The sequence below is a fragment of the Neomonachus schauinslandi genome, chromosome 16 (genome assembly GCF_002201575.2).
Source record: "Neomonachus schauinslandi chromosome 16, ASM220157v2, whole genome shotgun sequence".
Classification (NCBI taxonomy): domain Eukaryota; kingdom Metazoa; phylum Chordata; class Mammalia; order Carnivora; family Phocidae; genus Neomonachus; species Neomonachus schauinslandi.
In genome coordinates, this window is record NC_058418.1 from 4,310,069 (window position 1) to 4,333,339 (window position 23,271).

General features: G+C 42.7%; 1 protein-coding gene and 1 pseudogene across 1 annotated transcript; one reads left to right on the forward strand and one right to left on the reverse strand.

The window, feature by feature from the left end:
* The first annotated feature begins 8,408 nt into the window (after positions 1-8,408).
* LOC110573775 (microsomal glutathione S-transferase 2-like) lies at positions 8,409-8,896 on the forward strand. The gene has a single exon (XM_044922019.1). The coding sequence runs from the start codon at positions 8,456-8,458 to the stop codon at positions 8,894-8,896; it is 441 nt and encodes a 146-aa protein (XP_044777954.1). The 5' UTR covers positions 8,409-8,455.
* Positions 8,897-11,684: 2,788 nt separating this feature from the next.
* Positions 11,685-12,669, reverse strand: LOC110573773 (annotated as a pseudogene).
* Between the last annotated feature and the right edge of the window lie 10,602 nt (positions 12,670-23,271).

The following is a 23,271-nucleotide window of genomic DNA, read 5'->3' on the forward strand; positions in this document are numbered from 1 at the left end:
AGTATACATATGTAGGAGAATCCCAACCCCTGCATTGTACCAGAATCAACTGTACTTATGAATGCAATGGGATCGCCTAAGAAGTATTACGTCTTCCCAGTAGCATTAAGCCTCATATGATTTGAGATTATCTTTCCCAAATTTATATATTGTATATTTTCCTCCCTTTTGTAACTACTGGGACCTTATGACTGCTATAATGCAGATGATATAGAAGTATTATCGAGAGGGGTGCCTAGATGGCAGTCAGTTAGGCCTCCAGCTCTTGATTTCAGCTCAGGTTCTGATCTCAGGTTCATGAGATCGAGCCCTGTGTCAGACTCTACACTCAGTGCCCAGTCTGCTTGAGATTTTCTCTCCCTCTCCCTCTACCTCTCTTGCTTGTGCTCTCTGTCAAATAAATAATAAAGTGAATCATTAAATAAAAAGTATAATAATATAGCTATCTCACTTTTTGGTATTGCTGCCTTGGACCCCGTTTGATATAACTAGGCTGTTTGCAGGAGGTTTGAACTGACTTGCTCCTCCTGATAGCGAATATATTCGATAACAGTCCTCACAGTTACAAGCTAGTGTGAGTTCCTGATATGACAACCCCAGCAGTCCTTGTAAACAACAATCTCCATTCCCAGTATATTTCCCTTGTGCATTCTGTAGAGAAGACCCCTACAGAGGTTATCATACTCCACATATTTTGGTTTGAATTGTGCCTTCTAGACTTGCCCATGAAGTGCAAGGCGTGCCAACCATGGACCCTAATAAATGTATCTGCCCCAGTTCCTGCCTCTTTCTCTGCCTGCACTCCTTGACTCCATCATGTACTTGTCAAGGCATATCGTGTACATCATCTAGGATATATGAGTAATGAACTTGGCTATTTCATTTTCCTTGGTGTCCTTTTATTGAAACTTGACTCACCACAAAAGCCCAGGGACTCTACAAATGCTAGTGTAACGGGCGCCCGGGTGGCTCAGTCGTTGAGCGTCTGCCTTCAGCTCAGGTCATGATCCCAGGGTCCTGGGATCGAGCCCCGCATCGGGCTCCCTGCTCCGCGGGAAGCCTGCTTCCCTCTCTCCCACTCCCCCTGCTTGTGTTCCCTCTCTCGCTGTGTCTCTCTCTGTCAAATAAATAAAATCTTAAAAAGAAAAAAATGCTAGTGTAACAAAGTCACTAGAAATATACTTATAAGCCATACCTGCAGAATTGTAAATCACCATTTATAAAGTTTTATTCTATACTATTCTTTGTTCATGAGGTTTTTTTTGCGTGTCCTGAGCAAAAAAGGTTCCCATGGCTTTGGTATGCATGGAATGCAAATTGTAAATACACAGAGCTTAAGATATAATTTAGGTGTAAAAGAACTAAGGAAAATGTTTGTGTTTGTATGTGTACCAACATTTAACTATTAGTAGACTACTGTTGACCAGAAACCTTACTGAGAACATAAACAGTTTGATCACATATTTGGAATGTTATTAGTAAAACCATGGGGCCACAACTCTCTGATCACAGAAGATGAACAAAACTGCTTGTTCAATGCTGGTAATCTGTATTTTGACCTAGGATCATACAGTGGTTTTGCAGTAGCTTATTTAGACCATGTTTGAACTTATTTAATTAATGAAACTGAATGTTTTGTGTGTGCGTGTTAATACTGATGTGTGGTGAATGATATGTTATCCTTGCACTAATTTTAACCTACTCAACATTAAACAAAGTTGTACGTAAAGAGACTAACTATAATGTATTGTTGAACCTTGAACACCATGGGATTGAACTGTGCATGTCCACTTACATGTACATATTTTTTATAGTACACTACTGTATTTTCCCTTTTTTTAAAAGATTTTATTTATTTGAGAGAGAGAAGGAGAGAGAGCACGAATTGGGGGAAGGGCAGAGGGAGAGAGAAAGGGGGAGGCAGACTCCCCGCCAAGGGCAAAGCTCCATACCAGGCTTGATCCCAGGACTCTGAGATGGTGACCTGAGCTGAAGTCAGACGCCTAAACAACTGAGCCACCTAGTCGTCCCTCTTCATGATTTTCTTAGTAGCATTTTCTTTTCCCTACCTTCGGAGAAGTCAGATCCTGTCTTCATGATTTCATAAATTCCTATGTAGTATTGAGGACAGATGCTGTTGGATGATAGAGATTCCTGTACTTTTCAGGCTAAAACCCATGGGAGTGGAAGGAGAGGGGTTGGTGGAAGATGCAAATGTTGTGGCCATACCCTTCAAATGTCACATGGCAGAGTAGTTGTTGGAAATGTAGAAGCCTTGTGGACACTGGAAGTATCAGGAAGGTGTGTGCTGTCATTTTTCAAAGCACTAGAATCTTAGGTATATAAGCCCAACGTCAGTCTGGTCCACTGTAGATGGATGTCATTGTAGTGAAGCTGATTCACAGCTGGTAGGAAACTCGGTTCTGCTTGAGCCCAATGTCGACTGTTATCTTTGAGGTCTGTTCAAGGCACTGATTAGTTGGGGGACAGTTCACCAGTCAGAGAGAGTGAGCATTTCTGCCTCAAACAGTCCACGTACTTTTTAAAAATAGATGTTCCTATGTTCACTCACAGCTCATGCTGCATTTTTTTTTTTTTTTTTAAAGATTTTATTTATTTATTTATTTGAGAGAGAGAAAGAGCACAAGAGCGGGGAGCAGGAGAGGGAGAAGCAGACTCCCTGCTGAGCAGGGAGCCCGATGCGGGACTCGATCCCGGGACTCCAGGATCATGACCTGAGCCGAAGGCAGTCGCTTAACCAACTGAGCCACCCAGGCGCCCTCATGCTGCATTTTTAACCATCCTATGAGCAGCATGAAAGAGGGTTTCTGTCCGTTGTGGAAACTGATACCATGAAGTTGGGTAGTAGGTTGTGCTCACATTTAACATTGGTACAATGTAATTGGTAGCTGTTGTTTGTGTTCAGCTACACCATGAAAAGGCAGATGTGTCCTTAATAGAAAAGAAGATGTGTATTATGTATGTAATGAGTAGGTAGATGCTCATGTCTGATAAAATGGCTCATACACACTATGGTATACTCTCGTTGTTCCATTTCTTCTCTCTGCTATTGTCTAGCAGACATTGTGCTAACGCTTGTTGTCATGGCCAAAGACGCTTGCCCCACCTTCAGGCATCAAACCATGTTCCATGCATCAAGGAGGTGGTGGTAATCTGCTAGGACTCAGGGAATTTGTTTTAGAACCACTCCTTTCTCTCTCAGAGCAGGCCAACCTCTTTCAGGTGCTTCTTTCTTCATCTCACTGACCAGAACGCTGTCATGAGGCCACTCTGAGTAACCACATATCTGTACACAGGTGGACGTGTGAGCTTGTTGGGAATGGCCAGCGTTACCTGAATGGTTTCAAGGCATCTGATACAAAGGACATGCCTTGCACTAGAATCAGATGTTATGAAAAGGCCCTGAGATTTAGAGTGTGCCTACTGAGATTCACAATAATTTTATCATATATGGAAATAAAGTGCTAATTCTTCAGAGGTGAGCATGAGGAGCTTTTTAGTCTGTAGTCATTTATGTTCTCATAGTAGAAATCATCAAATGCAGATTCATAGAATTCTATATTCGACTCCATTATAAATTATAACATCTGTTTTTGGCTATATGTATTTCTATCTTATTTCATATCATATATATACATATATATTGATATATGTATACATATATGTATTCATATCTTAGTTCATCTTATTTGATGAAATATTTGAATAAATTCCAATTCATTCTAAGTTGGATTATTTTGATGAAAGAGTGTGATGAGAAGTGTATTCAAGGGTGATCCCAGGAAGCTGGAGGAGGGCACTGAAGGAAGTGACATGTGGAAGATGAGGTAGCCAAGACAGACTATGTTACAGTACTATTTACTTATGAATACGGTAAATGTCTAGGTTGTGTGTATGTGTCACATAAGTAACATCACCACATAGAGAATATCTAAGAGTGACTATCTGCATTATTCAGGAATGATCTTTGACTTAGTTACTGCAGAGGCTGTCAAATTTATTTTGCATCAGAACGACCTGGACAACTTGTAAAATCTCAGATTTCCAGGCCTCTTCCCATGTTACCATTTCATTATTTCTGGGCTGGGCTGTGACACCCCCAATTTTCCGTTCTTGCAAGTTCTCAGGTTATGCCAATGAGGCCTGCTTGGGGAACCTGCTTTGAGCATGACACTCTGGGGGCATCCTTATTGTTGGCCTCTTCAATGAAGTTGTTAGCCCATGAAGAATGCAGTCAGATATACAGATGGTCATGAATTGTTTTAGGTAGACTGTGGTCTTGGTTCTCCAGATGTGAAAGTGGGTCATGTGTAGGCTGGACTTCTGTGTTTAAACTCTGGAAGCTGGACCTGTGTACCTGGTCTTCAGTGCTCAGTTAAATACCCATTCAGGGTATATGTATGTGTCCAGGGCTGGATCTTACACTCTTAAGTCTTAGACCATGGAGGCTGTTCTGTGTGAAGATTTCTGGATGAAGCATTGCTTGTCAGACAGAGGAGATAATCCAAGAACAGGTCTTCTGGAAGGGCCTCTTGTTGCTGTAGGTACAGGTTCAAATGTTGACTCTACCAATATTATATGATCACTAATCCTTTTTTTAATTAAACTATTTTCATATAAAGAAAAAAAACAACCTATTTCTGTTCTATGAAGAGAAAAACCCAGTTCTTCCCTAATGTGTTTCTCTGCTCTGTGTCCCTCTTACTACATAGAGCACTTCTGACACTTCTGGTCACAAATACAGAGTGGAGGTGCTTTCCCCAGAACAAAAAGCAAGTCTCCAATACCATCTGAGTGTCTTACAATTTAACTTAATTTGAACACTATTTACCCAGAGGTATCTTCAGGTCCCACAGTTAAGGGTTCAGTTCCACAGGACTGCCCTCCCGCCTTACGTAATACTTGCAGGCACTATTCACAAGCTCAGGCTATTACCCGTATTTGTGAATGACTGGGTATAGTTTAGAGATTCCAATAATGTATTCCTTGGGTTCAATTAGTTTGCTAGAAGGGCTTGTAAACCTCAGGGAAACACGTTTACCAGCTAGTTAAAGGCTATCATAGGGACACCTGGGTGGTGCAGTCCATTAAGCTTCCGACTCTTGGTTTCACCTCAGATTATGATCTCAGGGTCCTGAGATTGATCCCCGTGTGGGGCTCTGCATTCAGCGCAGTCTGCTTGAGTTTCTCCTCTCTGTCCTTCCCCACCATGTGCTCTCTCTCTCTCAAATAAATAAATCTTGAAAAATAAATAAAGGTGGGCACCTGGGTGGCTCAGTCGGTTAAGCGTCTGCCTTCAGCTCAGGTCATGATCCCAAGGTCCTGGGATCGTGTCTTGCATCAGGCTCCCTGCTCTGCAGGGAGCCTGCCTGCCCCTCCCCCCCCCGCCCCGTCTCTCTGTGTCTCATGAATAAATAAATAAAATCTTTAAAATAAGTAAGTAAACTAATTAATTAAATAAATAAATACATAAATAAATGCTATGATAAAGGATACAGATGAACAGCCAGATGAAGAGATACATAGTGTGAGGTCTGAGAAGGTCCCATGGTTAGAAGATTTTGTCCCCATGGAGTTAGGCAGTGTCACCTTCCCTGTGTGAATGTGTTCACCAGCCTGTAATCACTCCCGACTGCATACTATGGGGATTTTTTGGAGCCGCTTTCATGTACGCATGACCAGTCATAATTCCATTTGCAGCACTTCTTCCTTCTCTGGATTAAGGGGGGTGGGGAGATGAAGCTGAGTTTTCCAAGATTCTGATTATGACTTGGTATTTCTCATGGCCATTCCCCAACCGGGAGCCCACCCAGAGTCCCTTCCGAAGAACAAAAAATGCTCCTACTGCTGTTATCATTTAGTAATTTGCAAGAGCTTTCAGAGCTTTGTTCCAAATATATATGTATTCTATTATTTAACATCGGTAAGAAAGGAATAATATTAGTCCAAATTCATAAAATCATGAGAATAAAGCATTAATAACTGGACCATACATTGTAAACACTATGGAATGACTTTAGACTTTGAATTTTGTGGCTTTCATTTTTCATGGAAAACATAGCCCACAACTCCTGTTTCCATGCTGCTTTCTCTGTTTTTGAATGTAGATATTTGAACCCTGAAAATGACAACTGAGAACCTGACAGTGGGAATGATCTTCCTGGTCCAGATTTTTCCTGGAAACCTGCAGGAGTTCTACCTCTTATGTCGTCATTATTTCCCTTTACTGCATGGGAACCAGGACAAGTTTGAGAGGTTTTTCTCGGTCATCTGAATGTAGCCAAGTATTGTTCCTTTCTCTTGGTGTTATCCTAGACACCTTGGCAGCTTTTGGTTTGAAACATTTTCTCCATGATTTTGGATGCGGATGTATTTTTAGTTCCACATAGTGTCCAGAGGTGTGTCCTTTGGCAACTCTGGCTCCTTGTCTTCCAGGCCATCACCATCAGTCCCAGAACCCCAGGTGGGCAAAGCATTAAGGAACAAACAGTCTCACATTCCATTAGCCCTTCCAGTGTCCTCTGCTGGAATCTATAGGAGCTGCTAAATATCACCATTACCATGTTTGTGTGTCACAAGAAGATCAGTAAATACATCACAAACGCTGTAGATAATTGGCACCTGTTCTGCTGTATTTTGTGATAAACACGTGTAGACTTTATGCAGCATTCAGATGTACCTCCGGTGTTTTGTGTGTAGGATTCATTGTGGCTGTCATTCTATGCAAACACAAGCGTAGGGGCCAACACCTTCATAGGAACAGTATCACACCTAGATCGTCCCCTGAGCTAACACCTACTACATTTCTGTCCTGGAAAGCACCTTTGTAACTTTTTTTTGAATTTTTTTTTTTAATTTATTTATTTGAGACAGAGAGATACAGAGAGAGAGTAGGAGCAGTGGGGAGAGGCAGAGGGAGAGGGAGAAGCAGACTCCCCACTGAGCAGGGAGCCCAACATGGGGCTCGATCCCAGGACCCTGAGATCGTGACCTGAGCCGAAGGCAGACGCTTAACGACTGAGCCACCCAGGTGCCCCCACCTTTGTAACTTTTTATACCCTCTCTGCCATCATTGTAATGTTTCTCTTCTTCATCAGACCACCTGGTGGCAAGTGAACAACTTGGCCTTGATGGATGTATATTTCCCAACTGTCAGGCGCCTTTATTCTCTTGGGTGATGACCACCGTATATCCAGGTCCTTCTCTGTATCCTGGAGGAATTCCAAGACTTCCTCATCTCATGAGAAAATGTAGTCTGTTTTTGTCTAGGTCAGTCATTTCTATATTCATGTCTCACAGGGTGTTATGTACAATTACAAGCCAGTCACATTGTAGGTAAAATTGTGAATAAAATAGAAAATCTGTTTCAGGGGCGCCTGGGGGGCTCAGTCGGTGAAGCGTCTGCCTTCGGCTCAGGTCATGGTCCCAGGGTCCTGGGATCGAGTCCCGAATCAGGCTCCCTGCTCTGCGGGAAGCCTGCTTCTCTCTCTCCCACTCCCCCTGCTTGTGTTCCCTCTCTCACTGTGTCTCTCTGTCAAATAAATAAATGAAATCTTTAAAAAATAAAATAAAATAAATAAAATAAATGTTTTATGGGGCACCTGGGTGGCTCAGTCGTTAAGCGTCTGCCTTCAGCTCAGGTCATGATCCCAGGGTCCTGGGATTGAGCCCCACATCGGGATCCCTGCTCAGTGGGGAGCCTGCTTCTCCCTCTCCCACTCCCTCTGCTTGTGTTCCCTCTCTCGCTATGTCTCTCTCTGTCAAATAAATAAATAAAATCTTTAAAAAAATATAAAAGGGGCGCCTGGGTGGCTCAGTCCTTAAGCGTCTGCCTTCGGCTCAGGTCATGATCCCAGCGTCCTGGGATCGAGCCCCACATCAGGTTCCCTGCTCGGCGGGAAGCCTGCTTCTCTCTCTCCCACTCCCCCTGCTTGTGTTCCCTCTCTCACTGTGTCTCTCTGTCAAATAAATGAAATCTTTAAAAAATAAAATAAAATAAATAAAATAAATGTTTTATGGGGCGCCTGGGTGGCTCAGTCGTTAAGCGTCTGCCTTCAGCTCAGGTCATGATCCCAGGGTCCTGGGATCGAGCCCCGCATCGGGCTCCCTGCTCTGCGGGGAGCCTGCTTCTCCCTCTCCCACTCCCCCTGCTTGTGTTCCCTCTCTCGCTGTGTCTCTCTCTGTCAAATAAATCAATAAAATCTTTAAAAAAAAAATCTGTTTCAGTAATAAGAAATTACAGCTGTACAATGAATCCTTTGTAATTATATAATTATCCATAGGATATGTTGTATTAATGGTCCCAGGAGATAAAGGTTACAGTTCAATCAGTAATGAAACCATTGCTCCTGAAATAAAACAGACATACTCGAAATACATTTGAATGTGGGGTTTCAACAAATAGTTCCCTGAACCAGAACCTTCCATGTGAAAGATGGCTGGGCATTCAATCTTGCTGGCTGCTGTCTCAATCCTGTCGGCCTGTCAACAAAGTTATTTTGCTTTGCATGTAGGAAAGGCAAGATTAAAATACGAAGTCACACCCCTGGCAGTCTCTGGGTCACCAGAGTTTGAAAGAATATTTTGTGCACAACAAAACTGTGTGGAGTTTTACCCCATATTTCTGATTACATTGTGGATGGCTGGATGGTATTTTAATCAAGTTTTTGCTACTTGTCTGGGTCTGGTCTACATACATGCCCATCACCAGTATTTCTGGGGATATTCAGAAGCAGCTAAAAAAAGGATCACCGGTTTCCGGCTGAGTCTGGGGAGTCTGGCCTTGTTGACGGTCCTAGGCGTCCTGGGGATTGCAAACAGCTTTCTGGATGAATACCTGGACTTCAATGTCGCCAAGAAACTGAGACACTTCTAACGTTCCCCCCTCCCTTTGCCCAAATGCTTGCAGAAGCTATTTCCACCCTGAAGGTCATGTGGGGTCAATTGATCAATTCTTAAAAAGAAAAAAAAAATACATTTGAATCTGTGTTTTTTTTTTAAGATTTCATTTATTTATTCGATAGAGACAGTGAGAGAGGAAACACAGTAGGGGGAGTAGGAGGGAGAAGCAGGCTCCCCGCCGATCAGGGAGTCCGATGCGGGGCTCAATCCCAGGACTCCGGGATCAGGACCTGAGCCAAAGACAGACCACCCAGGCGCCCCCATTGAATCTGTATCTTTCAATATAAGATATTTTACTAACATATACCTGGGCATGGGGTTTTGAAGACAGTTCCACAAAGATGGTTAACGTGTTTGATGGTCCTTCAACAAACTGGCACTCCTGATCATCAATGCCAAATCTTTAAATTTTAACGAGCATAGGCTTAAAACCTGCCACACTAGGTCCTGCCTTAGTACAACCTCAGGAAGGAGAAGATCCATTAACAGTGCAAGGTTAAGACCCACAAAATATCTAGAATCATGAGCACAACTACAGCTACCTGTAACCCATGTTAACTGAAGTAGAGGCTTCTTACTCCAGAGAACCCTGCTCAGGGACAGGATACATCACACCTGCATCAGAGGATGCTGCTCCACCAGGATAGGTCTGTGCTCTATCTGATGACCCCGACGAAACCTAAGGTTTCCACTACCTGGATCCCTATGGGGGCATCAATTCAGTCTCACTGGGGACATACTCTCCAGTATCAGGGACTCTTTGGAATATATAGGGATGTCCTGTGTAGACTCTGTAGAATTTGAATATGTTTCCCATTCAGAGAAAGTGGAGTGAGTCATCCAGGGTCCTCTCCTCCCTCCATAGAAGAAATCGCCTTCGTGGTCCAGGTGGGAGTCCCTCCTATGGTTAAAGAACACTGAGCAGGTGTAGAGATGCAAATAGATAGAAACTGATTGTTTCCATGGCAGTCGAGTCATGATCCATAAGATCCAGAAATTTTTAGAGCAAATGGGTACATTTTTGAATTCAGGATTGTGGAGTCAATGGGAGGAAGCAGTGGTATACCGGGGACTTGACTTCAGTTGAGTCAGTTCCCTCTCTGTGTTGTGGTGTGAGTTCTGGTGTCACCTTTGATGGGTCATCCGTGGTCCAAAGAATTCTTAGTAGCAGTAGCATTTGTTTTGCATTCTTGTAAGAATAAAAGCTTTCTAATATAATTGCCCCTGAAAATGCTAAGTGTTTATGTTAAGTTGCTTTTTATTTTATTTTCTGAAATAGGAATGAGACTAAATAGATTAAAACAATATGAACTCTGGGTGTTGAATTTCTCTGGGAAGGCTTAGGAATGACAGGCCTAGACATACCCCAGAAGCAGGGAGATCAGAGCCTACAGCCAGCTCCCTCCCAAGCCGAAACCAGATCCACCCCCTTCTGATGCTGTGTGCAGGTCTGGCCTGGCTCTGGAGCTCCTCCCTTCCCAGGACAGATTGGAGATCCAATTCTGAGTGGCTGTTCCTTTCATCTCTCCAGGGCTGGTGCTCACAATTCCCAAAACCCAGAATCCAATAAATGGGAGCAAAGGACTAAATATTTTTGCCTTCATTTCTATCATTAAATCGTGTGCTTTACCAGCCTTTCACCCAGAATCCTGTTTTTCATTCCTGCAGATTGAGTAGTTGCTCAAGTAACAAAACATAAATCTATGTATACATTATGACATGATTAAAACAATCTAGCTAATTAACATGCCCATCACCTCATAGTGTTATGATTTTTGATTTCTGATTTTTTAATTAATTTTTGTTGAGAACATTGAAGATATATTCTTTTAGAAAATATCAAGTATAATAATAGACACAGTTATCTGTATTCACCATGCTGTACTTTAGATCCCCAGAATTTATTCGTCTTGCATAAATAAAATTTTGTACTATTTGACCAACATCTCCTACTTCGCCCTCAGCCATGTCCTGAAATTGCAGTTTTACTCTGCTTTTAGGAGTTCAACTTTATTAGATTCCAGATATAATTGAGATAAAGCAGTATTTGCCATTTTCTGCGGCTTATTCCACTTACAATAAGATCCTCCAGGCTCACCTACTTTGTCTGAAATGGAAGGATGTCTTTCTTCTTTTTTTTAAGACTGAATCTTGCATCCATATATCTTATGTATTATTGATGATACATAATATATTCTATGATATATATATTTTATATCTTAAATAATATTATATAATGCATATATGTTATATTTTCTTTAACCACTCCTAGAACGCAGGAAAACTACAGGGAGATGACACTTTCTATTTGCTAGAATGACTAAATTTGAGAAAAAAATAAATTTGTTAACACCAATGTGGAGGAATTAAAATGACCATACGTTGCTGATGAGTGTGGATGAAGTACAGGAAAACTGGCATTTACTTATAAAGTCAAACATTTTCTATCCTATAATGTGAACACAAGAATGAAAACTCTGTGAACTACTAATCTACCTTTCTGTATTTTTCCATTCATCCATATTTTGTTCCTATTATATAAAAACTTTTTTTTTTTTTTGCTGGGTACAGTATACTTTATTCTGGTATGTGATAAGGTAGGGCTCCCTCAGTCCCTCCCCTTCTTCAGGGGGTCTGAGATGGTAATTGGAGGTCAGGAGATTCTCTGTATGTTGGGGGATGACTTGGGGCAAGTACTCCCCAGCCGCTGAGGGCCTCTCTCTTCCTCTTGATCTTGCTCAGGCTGGTGGTCCAGAGGGCTCTTAGTCCTTGGAGGCCACGTGGACCATAAGGTTTGGCTACAGTTCGTATAGCCAAATTCATTGTCATACCAGGAAATGAGCTTGACAAACTGGTCATTGAGAGCAATGCCAGCCCCAGAATCAAAGGTAGAAGAGTGGGTGTCCCTGTGAATGTCACAGGAGACAACCTGGCCTTCAGTGTAGCTGAGGATGCCCTTGAGAGGGCCATCCAATGCCTGCTTCACCACCTCCTTGATGTCATCATATTTGGTAGCTTTCTCCTGGTGGCAGGTCAGATCCACAAATGACACACTGGGGGTAGGGACACAGAAGGCCATGCCAATGAGCTTCCCATTCATCTCAGGGATGTCCTTGCAGTGCTGGTAGAATCAGGGATAATGTACTGGGCAACCCCTCAGCCATCATGCCACAAATTCTCAGAGAGGTTGTCCATGGTCATCTAGGTAGCAGTGATGGCATGACGTGTGGTCATGAGTCCCTCCATGATGCCAAAGTTGTCATGAATGACCTTGGCCAGAGGGGCCAAGCAGTTGGTGGTGCAGGAGGCATTGCTGACAATCTTGAGGGAGTTGTCATATTTCTCATGGTTCATGCTTATCACAAACATGGGGGCATCAGCAGAAGGGACAGAGATGATGACCCACTTGGGTCCACCATTCAAGTAAACCCCAGCCATCTCCATGGTGGTGAAGATCCCAGTGAACTCAACAACATACTCAGCACCAGCATCACCCCTTTTGATGTTGGTGGGATCTCACTCCTGGAAGATGGAGATGGAGTTTCCATTGATTACAAGTTTCCCATTCTCAGCCTTGACTATGCCGTGAAATTTGCCATGGGTGGAGTCATACTGAATATGTAGACCATGTAGTTGAGATCAATAAATGGGTTATTGATGGCTACAATATCTGCTTTGCCAGATTTAAAAGAGCCCTGGTGACCAGGTGCTCAATTGGCCAAATCTGTTTACCCCAACCGTCACCATCGTGTCTTGGGGATGCGGCTTGCACTACCAGAAGATATGGCTGTCTGCTGATTGAGGGGGAACAGAGAGCCACAAACTTTTTTTTTTAATCGATAGGGAAACAGCAGGCAAAGCAGATAGGTGGGTCCCAGTATGTACATCTTCGTGGTTATTATAGGACATCTAGTGCCCAGCTTGCAGGGTATTATGGGGATGAAATCATATGTGTGAAGTTGCCAACATGGTGCACCATAACTTCCTTGTGAACAGAAAATCAGTGCTCAATCATCATTGCAGTATCGATATATACACGTTGTTTTCCAAATAGAGACTTGCTTAGACATCAGTGCATTCAGTAGTCTTCTTTCTGTAAACTTTTTTTTTCTTTCTGTATACTTTAAAGTGCTATGTAAGATGTTGTCCTTCAGGATGGTGATTGTAGTCTTTGCTGGGAACCCACAGTAAACTCACAACAGTGAAAAGTAAATGATAAACTCTTTCCTGGGAACTCCCCAGGAGTTGTTTGTGTTGACGTAGATGGTGGGTGTGGGGGGCTCAGGTGCGCTGTGCCTGTATTCTCTAGTGTAGCCACTAAACGAGGGTCTCCAGGAGCAGCATCAGCACTAACAAGTACTTGGGAAAGATGCCAATTCTCAGACCCCATTCCAAACCTGCAGAATCACCATTTCTTCTGTGGAACCTGGAACACCAAATGATTTCTGTGCACATTAAAATTTGAAAGCACATCATTGCTTATCAGCCTGGGTTTATAGTAAAGATCCCAGGGTGAGTTTTAAGAACCACCATCACCTGGGCCCTCTGCCAGAGTCTGTCTGTTGGTCAGGGTAAGAACATCAGTGCTGCTTTAACTATGTGCTTCAGGTGCTTCTCGGGTAGACCAGGGTGAAGCCCAAGGATTCGAAGGTATATTTGTGAAAGCTGACTTCAGCTTTCATTTGAAGAGAAGGTAACAGACTGGTCTGGAATTGGAAGGGGCAGGTCAGTGCAGCCCCCGTTCCCTGTGGCAGGATTTGTGGCTGTCTGTGGGAGGGGAAGACATCTGAAACCGGGGAAGGAGAAACTCACACGCAAATGTCCACGTAGGAGCTCTTTTTTTCTGAATCTTTCCTGTGACAAAGTAGAGGTTGGCCTTTTGTGCAGTTCAAGATCCTTCTGTCTCTGAGCTGATGATAGCAGGTAATGAGGCCGTGTTGAGACCTTTAAAGGCATACACATGTGATTTCTTTACATAATATCACCCGAGAAAACAATCAAGAGCAAGAGGGAGAGGAAGAAATAGCTGCTTCTCAGGTAAGTTTCGTCTTAACTTAGCTCAGAGCAGTGTCCCCATTTCTTACCCAAATGCCATGTGTTTAGAATTTGCACATTTACTTCTCTACCTCTTGTCCTTCCTAGCAAATTTGTTTTGGACTGCCATTTATCCTTTTAATGATAGTCAAAGTCAGCCCTTTAGGATATTCCCATCTTACATCCCTGGGGCCGTCTCTCCATTCTCTCCAACTGGGCTTTCTATGCAGCATGAAGAATTCCTACCATGAATTCATGACCTGCAAGTATTGAAAATATTCCCTTTGTGACAGATCAACATGGGGATGTGTTGATACCCAAGATCCTCACTGGGGATTTGTTGGGTTTTGGAATCTCAGTGAAGGAGGAAATATGTAATATTTAGATTCTGTCTGGGTGTAGCCTGAGTCTGTATAAACTGAACGACCATGAACAAACAATCCACGTGGCTATCAGGCCCAGAATAAGTCAATATTCTGAAAAAGAAAGCCTTGCTGTCTAGATTGCTTCAACGAAGGAATTACTATTTGAAATACATGAAAGATTACAGGATATGGGAACTATCTCTGGCTTGAAATCTCATAAAACTGCTATATTTTCATGATTGGAATCGTAATATGATTTGTTTGTTTTGTAAACTTTATCACAATAGTAAAGAGTCCTCCGTGCATCAGGCCACTGATAACGTTTGTCTTGTTAACTGATGTTAACTTTGTTCACTTGGTTCGGGGTCTTTCTGCTAGATTCCCCCGGAAAATAACGGGCTCTCACCTTTCTTTACAGGAGATCTTGGCCTTTGCAAATAAAGGTACTAAATGGTCTTTGGTTTCATGAGTTTCCATTTAATCTGCATAGTGTCACAGATACGCTCTCCTTTATTGCCTTTTTTTTATTTTCAGCAGAATGAAACAAGTACTTTTTAATTTCTGTATATTCAAGTTTCTTAAAATTCTGTAGTGTAATTCAGCACAAATGACAAATGATTATTTCCTTGAAATAACATTTGTTGGTGTAAGGAAGGACGTATTCATGATGTTTTGTCTTGATTTCAGCCTTACCATTCCCTGAGGTTATCTGTAAACTTCACTCTAGTGATAATTCTACAAACTAACTGGCATAAAACACTGTTGCCCACATCTTAAAATCAAGTATCTATTCCTTATTTCTGATTCAGCAGTTCTTGAAAGTGGAGTTCAGGAGCTGAACATTGAAAATCCTTCCTAAGCGTTCTAAAGAGGCCACCAGGAAACAGTGTTTGGAGAAATAATTTTCTATATGCTTCTGTAATGTGCTCTCGTCTCTACCGAACATACTGCTGGATTTGAAATTGTAGATTCTCTGGCAAGAGTCATGCTTCTTTTTCTTGTCAATAGGTCTTGCTGTCTGTAGTCTGGATCTGGTCAACTTCTTTGGAAAAGTAAAGAACCCAGCACATGAAGAGAAAGGAGACAGTAGCCACACACCCAGGTAGGTGGGAATGAATGAAGCAGATGCCACAGGTGGGGGCCAAAGGTCAGAGGAGAAAACTTGACCTTAAAATGTGGTTTGGGGGCGCCTGGGTGGCTCAGTTGGTTAAGCGACTGCCTTCGGCTCAGGTCATGATCCTGGAGTCCCTGGATCGAGTCCCGCATCGGGCTCCCTGCTCGGCAGGGAGTCTGCTTCTCCCTCTCCCACTCCCCGTTTGTGTTCCCTCTCTCGCTGTGTCTTTCTCTGTCAAAGAAATAAAATCTTAAAAAAAAAAAAAATGTGGTTTGGGATGCTCTGCTTGAATGGAATGATTCTGGAAGCCAATGTTTAATTCTATGGTGGTCACAGAGGGACATCTCCTGTCCCACTCTTCACATGCTCCTACATCCTCTAAGGACTTCCCTTCTGTTCTAGTGTCTTCCATGGCATTCACAGTGAAATCCAAAAGCCTCCCCATGGCCACTAAGGGTCTATGTGACCCAATTACTATTCCATTGCTTTCGGGGGTATGGGAAAATCTGCACACACAGGGAGTTTCTAAGTGGAGGCCCCAGTGTGATTTACTCCTTTCGCAATCCTGGGTGCACTTGTCTCCTGGAGACACGCACAAATTCTCATACAACATCATGAATGCGGGGGTGTTGCGAGGACTGACCCTCCCCTATCAAATCTTATGCAGAGTAGCCTTCCCTATGGAAGTTTCCCCATTGACCAGACTCTATGCTCTGTCTTTAGAAATGTACCTGGGAGCTTCAGTGTTTACATTGGCCTCACAGTGGAATATGCTGGGCCCCTTCATTAAGACCTAACTGATGCTAGGCCCTATCAAGGACTAAGTGACAGAATCTTTGTGGTTGGGACGCTGGACATGGTAGTTCTAAAAACTACACAGGAGATCCCAACCTGAAGCCATAGCTGAGAACTACTTTTCAAACATTGTTTGCCAAAATTTCACGAATATACAAACCGTTTGAAGTTCCCATTAAAAACAGAATCAGGGGCCCCATACTCTGGTATCATGACTCCCTAGGTGTGGATGAAGCCCATTAGTGTGTATTTTTAACACTTATTGAGGTTGCTGTCCCAAGACTTCATTTCCAGTAGCATTATGTTAGAGCAGAAGAGCACATCTGAGTCCCTTATACCAAACTATCCTTTCTCAACACAAATACTGCCCTTCTCAGTGATGGCTACTAACAGCTTCTGGAAAGATGACATTCTCTGCTCATCCCATACAAGTTAGGAAGGGACTAGATAAGGTTGTGTTGTCTGAGCAAAGTTGTTTTGGATAAATAGTATGTGCTCATTCGTGAACGGAATGTTTATTGAGCATCTACTACATACTCCAGGTATATGAGGATGCACCGTGTCCAGGATACTGTGCTGGGAATCTTACATGCATTCTGCATGTTAATCGTTCTAGAGCCCTGGGAATTGGGTACTATATGATCATTTTTTCCAGAAGGATTTGGATGCTGGGTGTGCCTCCCTGGGATTGTAGAGGTTCTTTCTCTTCTTTTTCATTATCATTAATCTTAAAAATAATCTTGGGTGTTATAGCACAAATATAGAGAGCAGACTGGGAGATAGGAAGGGTGGATTAGAGGCTCTGAGACAAATTTGAGGGGTCCATCATTTGCATTTATATATTTGATTAATTTTAATGTGTGGACTATCAGTGGACATCCCAGGAATGGAAAGTGGCATGCTATGTGTTATCTTGGAAGCAGTGTTTTAACCAGAAAGGTGAAACTGCCTCCCCAAATTTTAAGTCTCTTGCTTGCTTTATCTGAGTCTGCGCCTCAGGAAAGTGTGAATGCTAGTTTGGGCCACCCAGGTGGAGCTGCCAGGAACTCTGTTCTCTGAGTGTTCTGAGAAGGGAGGCACAGGGACTGACATTGGAGCCGTGGAGGGCAATTTCGTGGTCTAAGGTTATTTTCCACAGAATCTGAACGGATAATTCCCTGTAAGTCTCTGTAATCCCCATTTAGGCAGAGGGACTATTCCCGATGTAATTTCTACCTGAGCTCTGTGCACACAATGCTAGGTCCAGAATAAGAAACAGGAATCCGGGGGCTTCGGTGGGTCCACTGGAGGTGGGATTGACCGGCGCCATATGCATTCATATTGCACAGGGTGATCATGGATGTCCAGTCCCTGATCTCCATCTGTTCTGGGATCCTCTGCACTGTGGCAGATGACATACTCAGGACCTTGAGGGGTTCACCTCTGTTTTCAGTGTGCACATGTGTGAAGTTTTGGCAACAGGAAAGGCAGAAACGGGAGAGGGCAGGTAAACTCTGGGTGCAATAACAATGTTGGTCAGAGGGAGGACTGGGCTGAACATAGACTCTGGTCCCAGCTTGCCTGAACTGTGAACTCAGATGTGTGGGCTTGGTTGAGATGAGATTCAGGTGTGGTGCTCTGGAGAGCCCCCCGCCCCCGGCTGGTGAAGGGAAGAGCACGCGACTGCAGGTTGGGGCCCAGAGAGAAGCTGTGCGTGCCACAAATCCTCTGTGCGCATGCGCAGCATTTGTTGGGCAACTCTATCTGCGCAGGCGCTGTGGGGAGCCATTACCAAGGCTGAAGTCTGGGGAAGTGAGGGCAGAATCGCATTGGTGTGTTGTGCGCATGTGCAAAAGTGAGCGGAGCAGGGCGGGCAAATCTGTTGCACTGTCTTCTGCCCACTTGCAATGTGGGTAAGGAGTTTAGGCCACTTGAGAAACTGGTCAAAATGAAAGGTGGTACTGTGTGCTCTTTAGAGATGAAGTGATATACATTCAAATTTTCCAGAGTAAATTTGACCAGTAGGTTTGTGTTTTCAAATGGTTAGTCTTGCGCCACCTGTAGGAGGTTGCAGTGAGGTTTTTATGGAGAGGTTGTGGAAGGGCAGTATTTGATTGGATATACCCTAAGCAGTTGCCTTATTTTTGGAAGGCCTAGTTGACGTAATTGTTTGTTCTTAAGTTCATTTTCTTCCTTTCCAGTGCAGTGACTGTGAATTAAGTTGTGGTTTGCTTTCAGAGGCTACCGAGACATTAAAGCCCCCTGAGTCTATGGCTTCCCTGTTTAATTTTTTTAATAGTGGAAACACAGTTGGTGGGATATTATGTGTTTGTGTGTGTGTGTTTTAATCGATTTGCAAGGGTAGTTCAACAGTTGTCCACTCATTGTAAGAACGCACAGTCATAATGGTGCAACAATTTCATGTCCCAAAACCACCCAGTAAGTTACATGTGTACAAATCAAAGATCCACATTTCATGTGTGTGATAGCAGGAGACAGATACATTTGCGTGTGAACACTGAAGGAAGTGTTTCAACAAGTGTGTTACATTTACAATTACAGCGGGATATGTTTTAGAAATGCAGTAGATGACACCACCTTCCTATGGCATTGATTAAGGAAAGCAATTTTTTTTTAAAGATTTTATTTATTTATTTATTTGACAGAGCACAAGTAGCGGGAGATGGAGAAGCACACTCCCTGCTGAGTAGGGAGCCAAGGAAAGCAATTTTATTGGCAGTAATATTGGTATGACAATATTTATGCAAACATTAAGTGCAAAATATTTTAATTTGTATGTGTGTTACACAATGTCAAATGGAACTTCACAGGGCGCCTGGGTGGCTCAGTCGTTAAGCGTCTGCCTTGGGCTCAGGTCCTGATCCCAGGACCAAGCCCTACATGGGGCTCCCTGCTCTGCGGGAAGTCTGCTTCTCCCTCTCCCATTCCCCCTGCTTGTGTTCCGTCTCTCGCTGTGTCTCGCTCTCTCTGTCAAATAAATAAATAAAATCTTTAAAAAAAATACCCCAAAACAAATGGAACTTCACACACACTCTGTAATTGCACAAGGAAGAGGATACACCTCATACTGATGAGCTGTTATGACAAGATCAAAGTGTTACTGCCTTGGGGCACTGAATGAGGATTTTTACTTTATTTAAATGTAAAATAAGAATTATACAATATAAACGTACAAAATAGTTGATGTTATGTCTATGTGTAGATGTTTTCTATCTCTACTGTGACAAATCTCCACACATTTAGGAGCTAAAAAAGAACACTCTGCTGATTATATATTTGAATTTCAATGGGCTTTCCAGGTTTTCTGCTTAGGGTCCTATAAAGTCAAAATCAAGGTTTCATGAGGCATGAGATTTTCTCTGCAGCCTCTAGGGGATTATCTGCTTCCAGGACCATTCAGGTTCTTGACAGAATACACCTTTAAAGATATTTATTTATTTATTTAGAGCAGGAGCAGTGGGATGGGCAGAGGGAGGAGAGAGAGAATCTCAAGCAGACTCTCTGCTGAGCCTGGAGACTGAATCGGGGCTCAATCTCACAACCCTGAGATTATGACCTGAGTGAAATCAAGAATCAGACACTCAGCCACCTGAGCCACCCAGGCACCCTGACAGAATCCACCTTTAAAGATAATTGGAGTTGATTCTAATCCTTATGAAGGGACTCATCTGCCTCCTGTGTACAGACCTGAATTTTGTTCTGATCTACTGGATTCAGAAAAGCCAATATAATTGATTGTTGATGTCTTCTAGCAAGTTTTCTAGCATCTTGCCAAAAGTTACACATCTTTTTCTTTAGATCCTGTTCATGATATTTCCATTGGGCTAATTTCATCAAATGTTTGGCCTGGCCCTCACAGCAAGCATGTGGACCAATTGATATAAATCTGAAAAACCAGCTTGGCAACTTTGAATCAATATGTTAAATTCTTCTGCAAACCTATGGAGATCCTCAGTCACTTCAGGGAACTCTTCATTGCTCAAAGTTCACCCTTATTCCAGTGAACATGAACTGTGTCCACTTAGAGCTTCAGAAGGTTTAACTTTAAGGGGGCAGATTTTAATAGGTTCAGGAGAGGAGGTAGCAGAGGGAACTTCAGATGAAAAGGAAGGTGCAAAAAAGGATAGAATGAGAGTGGAGATGAAGAAGGGAGAGCCCAGAGGAAGATGGTTTTGGACACGGGGCCTGAGCACAGGATGGCTTCCTAGCGACTGTTGACAAAGAAGGTGGGGGAGGGGAAGAATAGGCTTCAGAAGCCCTTTTCTGTGTTTGTAATTGTTTTCTTACCTTTTTCAGTTGAAAAATTACATATTGGTATGAGGCAATATGATGTTTCTGATAGGGTTTGGAACCTTCAAAATACCAATTAAAATAGGAATCCCATTCAGTTTTGTCAATTTCAGAACCATGTTTTTCCACCTCATCTTTGATAAAAGTAACTTTGGAAAGAGCAAAGAATCCAGTTATGGCCGTTGAAGTTCTAAATTACTTCTTGTTAAGTCAGTCTGTTTATATACAAAAGCCCATGAGGAGGGAAAGTATTTTTTATACCTAAGAAAGGCATCTCTTCCTTACACTGGAATGAAGGAGTATCTTGGAGCAAGATCAAGTCCATGTAAGATCAAGTACATCTCTTTCTGTTGGGTCTGAAACTGACTTCCAGTGGTAGGGCAAGAGGGCTCTTCCTGCCAAAGACCTCTGACTCCATTTTAGTGAGGTATCCCATGACTAATTTTCATAGTTGGAAAGGAAAATTTGCTTTGTTCAGGAGGCTGGCCAATGGGGAACATGGTAGATTCATGTCCAAAGACAATATACAAAGTCACAGACCAAGCAGCAAGTGTTTAAGGGGGAGGCACACAAAAGTAGTGAGTTTTTTGTTTTTGTTTTTTAAGATTTTATTTATTTGACAGAGAGAGCACAAGTCGGCATAGCGGCAGGCAGAGGGAGAGGGAGAAGCAGACTCCCTGCTGAGCTTGATCCCAGGACCTTGGGATCATGACCCGAGCCAAAGGCAGTCGCTTAAGCGACTGAGCTACCCAGGTGCTCCGAGAAGTAGTGAGCTTTGACATGCTGGGGAAGCAGTGCTACAATGCTTCATCATCCTTGATCTCTCAAAGGAGACTCACTAGCATCAGGGATGCCACTTTCTAGCAGGATGAAGCTTGATCTTCTAGGAACATTGAGTTCCTGGTTTCCCTAGCATCAGAGGTCTGTTGATCTCAAGAACCTACAATTAGTCAAGCCTTAAGTTAGAGAGCATAGGTGAGTGAGTTAGACTTATGTAGCCAACCATGCTGGGAGTAGTTACAGCTTGGAAAGTTTATATTTGGAAAATAACATAGATACATTATTAATGCAGTATGTATTGAGCTTTTACTCTGTGCACACACATAGGATCCATGGTGCTGTGCTTGGACCTCAGGAACATGTAGGTGAGTTAATCCTCATAATATTTGAGGGGTTGGTACTAGATGTCCCCTATTTTCCCTGAGAATGTAGATGCTAGGCCGTGCCTTTTTGCTTCTTTTTCTTCCTTAACATTAAGTGTATAAAATAGGAGCTAAGTATAGATTGGAGGAATATATAAAAACAAACTGGAACTTAAAAGGAAGTTCTCATTGTTGACTAAGAATCAAATTGTCATGAGATAAACAGGAGAAAATCAAATTCAAACCATATGTATGGAGGGGCACCTGGGTGGCTCAGTCGTTAAGCATCTGCCTTCGGCTGAGGTCATGATCCCAGGGTCCTGGGATCGAGCCCCGCATCGGGCTCCCTGCTCGGCGGGAAGCCTGCTTCTCCCTCTCCCACTCCCCCTGCTTGTGTTCCCTCTCTCGCTATGTCTCTGTCAAATAAATAAATAAAATCTTTTTAAAAAAAAAAAAACCTATATGTATGGAGACTCCACACAGATGTGAAAGTTTCAAAGACTGGCAAAGTAAGGTATATATCTCTTTGAGGAGAAAATCAGAAGAAAAGGAAGAAGAAGGGAGAAGTCTGGGAACTCCAAGGGAAGAGATATAATTCACAAGAAGAAAAAATGAGTAAATATTTAGTAAAATATTATTCTCTTGGCTACTCAAAAAAATAGGACAGGGCACCTGGGTGGCTCAGATGGTTGGGCGTCTGCCTTCGGCTCGGGTCGTGATCCCAGGGTCCTGGGATCGAGTCCCGCATCGGGCTCCCTGCTCCTTGGGAGCCTGCTTCTCCCTCTGCCTCGCTCTCTCTCTGTCTCTCATGAATAAATAAATAAAATCTTAAAAAATAGGACAGAGAATTTGGCTCAAACAGGTCTTACTAGGTTCCTTTGTGTTTTTTGTACCTAGTATATTATCATAAGGTAGTTATGTATGTTGATAGCTCTCATCCTGGGGCAGCTTCTCTATCTAAATTATTTTTAGTCAGGAGGGTGGAAAAGACTTTTCCTTAATCTGCTGAATTTTGATTGCTTTTTAACTTAAATAATATTTCTGCCAAAGTGGTCCATCATGGGGCAGCTTGTGCTTTGCCCATACAATCTGTAGGATATTTTGTTGAATTAAATAAGACGTGGAAAAAAGAAATACTGTATAAAATCACATGGAATCTAAAAAAAGTGAAATCATCAAAGTGAAGATAGAAGGTTTGTTGCCAGCAACTGCCAGTGAAGGAAATTTTGAGATGTTGGTCAAATGGTAATGTGAAATTAATTGGAACTCTCACTAAAATGGAGTCAGGAGGTTTCAGCAGGCGGAGCTCTCAAGCCCTATGACTCATAGTCATTGGCAGATCCAACAGGAAGGGAAGGTCTTGACATACAAACTTGACCCTGGAGATGGACTATACTATTCCAGCCAGAGGAAGATATGCTTTTCTTATCCCTCCCAGGCAACCACTGAAAAATCACCATCCTTCAAACTACGATATTACTCCAAAGAACTTTAGTGTGTAACAGAGTTCTCAGCTTACCCCTTCTCTCCTCAAAAAAGCCTCCTTCTTTGTTTCCTAGACTTGCCTATCATTTTGCCATAGCCTGTATGTCCCTAATTTGATACTGTT